The sequence below is a fragment of the Zalophus californianus genome, chromosome 12, assembly GCF_009762305.2.
Source record: "Zalophus californianus isolate mZalCal1 chromosome 12, mZalCal1.pri.v2, whole genome shotgun sequence".
Lineage (NCBI taxonomy): Eukaryota > Metazoa > Chordata > Mammalia > Carnivora > Otariidae > Zalophus > Zalophus californianus.
This window is the reverse complement of record NC_045606.1, coordinates 13,357,183-13,363,182: the sequence shown is the minus strand read 5'-3', so window position 1 is coordinate 13,363,182 and position 6,000 is coordinate 13,357,183. Positions and strand designations below refer to the sequence as shown.

General features: G+C 46.0%; 2 protein-coding genes across 5 annotated transcripts in view; one reads left to right on the top strand and one right to left on the bottom strand.

The window, feature by feature from the left end:
- Positions 1–692: 692 nt before the first annotated feature.
- LOC113912038 (M-phase specific PLK1 interacting protein) lies at positions 693–3,075 on the bottom strand. Its single transcript, XM_027575074.2, has 2 exons — positions 2,409–3,075; positions 693–1,347 (listed from the first exon to the last, which is right to left on the bottom strand). Exons 1-2 carry the CDS (start codon positions 2,871–2,873, stop codon positions 1,147–1,149), a joined length of 666 nt encoding a protein of 221 aa, XP_027430875.1. The 5' UTR covers positions 2,874–3,075; the 3' UTR covers positions 693–1,146.
- A 134-nt stretch (positions 3,076–3,209) lies between these two features.
- SUGCT (succinyl-CoA:glutarate-CoA transferase) overlaps positions 3,210–6,000 on the top strand; it is an 806,341-nt gene continuing 803,550 nt past the window's right edge. For all 4 annotated transcript variants that reach the window (XR_003516605.2, XM_027574687.2, XM_027574689.1 and 1 more), the window contains exon 1: positions 3,210–3,342. Coding sequence is in view for 3 of the 4 variants with exons in the window: in XM_027574687.2 (XP_027430488.1) it covers positions 3,243–3,342 (100 nt within the window). In the remaining variant the exon portion in view is untranslated. The remainder of the gene's footprint in view (positions 3,343–6,000) is intronic.

The window sequence follows — 6,000 nt, the reverse complement described above, 5'->3', positions numbered from 1 at the left end:
CTTTTTGGGAATGTTTAAAGAGAATTTTAACTAGCTCTATCTTCATCATGTTGTGATCTCAAGATATCTAAAAAGACTGAATGTTAGAAGACTCAGTTTTGTTTAAATATTTGGGGAGAAATAGTTAATGTAGGTATACACACGTAGCAGCCCGGAAAACCGCTCTTCTAATCCAGGCAGGCCTAGTGGGGCTGAAGATTATGGGACCCTATCTCATTATGGGGGAGGTTCATAGTTCAAGCTAATTAGGCCTCACTGCCTTGGCCAATTATTAGTTCAGGACTACTGAAACATGATCCAGGCATGACAAATCTGTCTTTCCTGGGATGGACAGTGTTGGGAGATGTTCTCTTCACAAAGGAAGTGATTTCAGACTGCTGGTACCCATCTTCCTTGGCTCTCAAGAGAAAATGACTCCATAATATTGAGAGATGTTGAGAAATTCAGATACAGAACACTTTAATCTGTCTATGCAAGAAATAGGTCTATCATTGCCCTTTCCAGTTAAATGAGTATAAAAAATATAAATACCCTTTAAGTGGGTTTCTGTGACTTTCAATCAAGTTTCAATGCATTTACAAAAGCATTACATAAAATATGCACAAAGAACAATGGTTATAATAAATATGAATAGAATTCTTTTCTGTTCTCTTCCTTCACCCTCTTTCCCTGTGAACAAATATAGAACTGTCTACAGCTCAAAGGATGGTTTATTTCATTTTCAAAAGTAGTATGCAAAATATTTACCTATGAGTTCTAAGCAAGTGATTACAGGCATTATTTTAATAATTCTATTTTTTTAGCATATGACAAAACCACAATATATCTAGAAAGACAAAATGTTTTATTTTAAAACATTGGAAAACCATTGAAAGACAAATGTCCATTATATAACCATGAAGTTTAAATATCTGGAAACTGTAAATCTTCTAAAATGTGGTAGGCACTTTCAAAGAGCTAAATATTGCAAGTTATTCTACTGTATGTCTTTTCTAATATCAACAATACTTGATATGATGAAAAATACCAAGAAGACTCAACTAATTATTCAAAGTCACCATCTTAGGGTTCAACTTAATTACATGGGTAAAAGTTTTGTCCAAGATGTTCCTGACACATGAAGCTTCCGGGTGAATTTCAGAAATGTTAACAAAAGTATCTTCCTTTTTTGCCTGTGAATGTTTGAGTATTGCTGTATTGTTGGTTAATATCCACTACAGATACTGGTTCTAGGCCAGCCCAAGGGTCTTCAAGCATTGAAGGCTTGAAATAATTTTCCAACTCATTAGACATTCTTTTTTCTCTACCACGCCCTGATCCAAATGGTGTAGATGTCCTTGGAGAACCCTTTAGAAAAAAAATCATCAGTTAAAAAAATGTTTTGTAGCGATAATTGGCACTTATTTTTTAAAGCTAGTGGGGATCACATTGCTAGTTAAAAGTTGTGTTTTGAACCCGAACATGTTCAAATGCAAAGTCCATTCTTCCTTTAATCTAGTGTTTTTGTTTGTAAAAGTATTTAAGCCAATTTGACATACTCATGTATTAATAATTCCATGCCAACTGTCAGCTCAAATACTTTTCGATTTCTAATGTAATAACTGCAGAACTAACAACTGGAGATGAAATAAATTGTGTTTCAAATTTTCCTTAAAATTTCCACCTTTTTTTCTGGAAGGAAATTAAAACTTTTTTTTAACCCTACAACTTCAAAATTTCAAGAACCTTTCCATCCTATGAAATTTTATCTACTTAGCTCCAGACTCAAAAGGGGTGGGGTTGGTTTAGCACAACGAAAAGTAGGAAACCGTTCAAGTTTTAAACCACAGAAATCCTAGACACACCAGAAACACTCCCTCGGTCTCCTGTGTTCACTCTGAGAGGAATGGGAAACTTCCCAAATCACCGATTTTTCCTTAAGAAGACTTGGAGCACAAGCCAGTGTAGTTTGAAGCTCCCCCCTCCACCACCTTAGCCCCCCCACCCCGCCCTGCCCCAAAAAGCGTGCCAGTAGAAGGAAAATGGCACCAGTCTGTAACCCTTGAACTCAGATGAGCTCTACGCTGGGGATTCATTCGCTTTTTTTACCCCTCGGAGAATAATATACTCAGACGAACTGGCAAGATCCCTGGCAAAGGATAGGAAATTAGGGAAATCTGTGTAGGAATGGCAGTGTACCAGTTCAAAGCAGGAGGGCTCTAGAAACAAAGTACAGCTCTGCTACTTAAGGTCACCTAAAGTAAGTTACTTAACTTCTCTCTCAGCCTCAGTTTACTCATCTGCAAAACAGGGCCAACAATAGTATCTCACCTCATAGAGGATTAGACAAAATAATCCATGTAAAGGGATTATTATTAGTACCATGCCTGCCATACAGTAAGAGCTCGGCAAACGCTGGCTATTATTACCTGGGGGTGGGTCTGCTGCTGCCCTGGGGAGTAGCCGAAATGCTGCTGGGACCCCGCGGGGGACTTGGAGTAGGAGCCAGGGTAGCCGCCAGGGGACGGAGACCCGAATCGGCCCCCCGGGAAGCTGCCGCCGTGTCGCGGAGAGTGGCTGCTCCCGTAGGGCCTAGACCGGGGCCCGTACGGCGGCGTGTGATGCGGACTCCCGTACCCGTCCCGAGGGGAGGGCGGCCGCGGTCCGCCTCCGCCCGGGGTACCCCGGAAGCTGCTCCCGCTACCCCAACCTCCTACACCCGCGCCGGGGTAGGGAGGAGTCGGGGGTCGAAAATTCTGTCGGTGCATATCAGGAGACGAAGACGAGGACCTCACTGCCGCGTTCTCCCGCCGGAACTGTCCCGACCAACCCTTCTCACAGACTCGGTGGTCCTCTGCCAAAACAGTCCCCTGGCCGCCAGCGCGATATAGCATATCGGTTCCGGCCTCACAAAGGTTCCGTCAAGCGCAGGGTAGAAGTGGGTTACCGAATTGGGTAGAGATTAAGCGGGTTAAAGTAAAGACAGAAAAAGGACAAAAGCCGATCACTCGGTTCCAGCAAAGGCTTTTATGGTCTTGCGGTGCCTGCTCGGGACCGACTGACGAGACGACTGCGCGGACTGGAAGGCGCGACCCGGAAAGCACGGCCCAAAAAGCACTGCCGGGATAACAGTGCCCGGCGGGGCCCCGCCCAGTAGGCGGGGGGCGGGGCCTGAAGTGCTCGCGGGCGCCCCCTGAGGCGGTGGGCGGCGCGCGCTGCGCTCTTCCCTCACGCGGGGACCTAGGATATCTGAGAGGCGCGCGATGCTGGCGACGGTGGCGAGGGTCGTGGCTCTGCGGAGAACCGGGCTTCTCTTCCGCCCGGGCGGCGGGAGGGCTTTGTGGACCGGCCGCCCGCAGTCAGGTACCCTCCGAGACGCGGTCCGCGCGGCGAAGGGGACCCCGGCCCCAGTCTCCCCCTCGGGCGGTGCCATAGGGCGAGCGCCCGCGCTTTCCCGAAGTGTCTCCTGCCCCCGCAGCCCACCCATTGGCCTTTCCCGCCTCTCGGGGCCCTCGCTCGGTGGCCCCGCGGCCGGCCTGGCCCCGCGCCCCGGCCGCCCCGGGGTCGCCTTGCTCGGCGTCCGGGCCGGGGGCCGAGAGGTCGCCCCTGCGGGGTCGTACTGGGCGGACGCCTCGCGTCTGTGCCTTACCCCTACCCTGTCTCGTCTCCCGAGTTTAACTCACTTTGAAAAGGTACACCCGGCCGCATTTCAGAAAGGATTTCAGAGTAAGCTCTGCAGAACTGGGGGGAGAGGCTATGCTAACTAATGTCGGACTTTACTCCCTTCCTTGTTCTTGTTAAATGGAAGCGGGTTAGGGAGGTGGCTCCGAGGCAGAGATGCTGATTTTCAAAGAAAACATTGACGAAAGCTCTGAAAATCTTGACTGTTTCACAGACGTTTGGTTATAAAGAAAAATGTGCTAATCCAAGCATGACACCTCATGTCTAATAAAACACGCGTTTGTGCCAGACACCTGTGCCAGGATTTTATTTAGAAGATGTGGCTTAAATTTACTACCGTTTTGTAGAACTTTCTTTACTCCCTCAGAGTGTGGGAATGGTAGTCCACTCTGACTCGTCAAATCAGCTCGTGGGAAACAGAATCTTAAAGAACTTTAGGACTCCTGAAATCACAGTCCGGCGGGTGGCCCTGACCTGTGCTTGTCAGCCTATACACCTGGCAGGTGTGTATGACCTGCGGGGTGACAGGGCTAGCGGAAGTGTGATGTCTTCTCAGCTTGCATCCTCCTTGAGGAGTGGAGACACAAAGGGCTTTCTGTTATTTATTCTGAGGGAATTCTGTTCATCTCATTTCTCCTTTAGACACAGCCGTAGAATCGATCAAGTCGGGATAATGCCATCAAGGCTTAGTGATGCAGTTAAGGGGTGAGGACCCCAGATTATCCACTTTAGTGTGTATTTCTGTCTTGGCCCAAAATTTAGCTTTTGGCCGTTGTCTTTGGTGCTTAGCTTAATGCCTGATAATTGGGCACTCAAATTTATCGAATGAACGGTTGGGTCGGTCACATCATTATCGTTCAGCGATTCTCGCTTGTCTTACCTTTTCTACCGTCAACCAATCTACTTTTTTGGGTAAAGGGAGCAGAAAAATGAGGGTGGTGGGGACCAAAATTACCTTTGTTGATTTTTTTTTTTATAACTGGCAAATGATTGCAGAATTGATTAAAATACAGTATTGTCTTTTTACTTGGCTTACCCTTCTAGAATGTTCTTCCTTATAGTGATGTCTTGTTCATATGTCTACACATACGAACTTGCATTAGAAATGGGGGAAGGGGGGGCGCCTGGGTGGCTCAGTCGTTAAGCGTGTGCCTTCAGCTCAGGTCATGATCCCAGGGTCCTGGGATTGAGCCCCGCTCAATTGAGCCTGCTTCTCCCTCTCCCACTCCCCCTGCTTGTGTTCCCTCTCCAAGCTGTGTCTCTCTCTCTCAAATAAATAAATAAAATCTTTAAAAAAAATGGGGGAAGGGAAGAAATAAGGTGCAAAATTTTGACAGATTATACATGACAGTGTGCCCTTCATTAGGTTTGCAGGTATGTATGAGGGTTGAGGGAGAGTTAATCCTTAATCATTATATGAAAACTCCAAATTCCACTTGGATCCCTTCTGAGAATAGGCCATTTGCCTTTTTAGAGATGAGAAATAGGCCAAGAGAAGTTAAGTGACTTGCTTGAGTTCACATAACAAGCAGAGGTGCAATCAGAACTCAGGCTTCTTGAATCCCAGGAGATTTTTTTTCCCCTAAGTAAAGATGAATAAATTGGCAATCAGTCTGTCCTTTTTTTTTTTTTTTTTTAAGATTTTTATTTATTTATTTGAGAGAAAGAGAGGGCATGAGTGGGGAGGAGGGGCAGAGGGAGAAGCAGACTCCCCACTGATCAGGGAGCCTGACGTGGACTCCATCCCAGGACCCTGGGATCATGCATGACCTGATCCAAAGGCAGACGCTTAGCCGACTGATCCACTCAGTCTGCCCTTTGAAAAATGCAATAGATAAATAAACATTGTAAAATTTTGAAAGTGCTGTATAGCATATTATTTTAGATTTAGAGATTGTCACATATAACCTTAATATTGATTTTTTATAAATGTTGCTAGAATCTTCCCATTTGTTAGCATGGGAATTGCAATCTGGGTGCCTGAACTGGTGGGTCTGAGGCATCTATTTGTATTGAGTTTATTTGTATGGTAGTGAGTTCAGGGGAAGAGAGGTGAGGGGGAGGGGGATGAAGTTTTATGTTGGGTTACATGGAAGTAGAAAAGAGAGGAACTGGGATGGTGGATATGAGAGTATGGTGACTGCTGCCTGAAGTCTCAGTCCTGTGGAGAGAAAAGGTCACTTCTTACTTTTGTGAGCAACAGAGGTTTGGGTTCCCCCCAAAAGAGAATTACAGCACTGTTTAGGGAGGATCAGCAGTAGAAAACAGGATACTGGATAGGGCAGTGCTTTCATGGAAGTGTTCAGTTCCTTTTTTCAAATGGCATTGTATACATAGGAC

Bases quoted from the DNA above. Each gene is read 5' to 3' on its own strand.
- LOC113912038 (XM_027575074.2), bottom strand. From the start codon at position 2,873: ATGCTATATCGCGCTGGCGGCCAGGGGACTGTTTTGGCAGAGGACCAC. The intron at 1,348-2,408 runs GTAATAATAGCC...TTTTTTCTAAAG, and splicing joins AGCAGCAGACCCACCCCCAG to GGTTCTCCAAGGACATCTAC.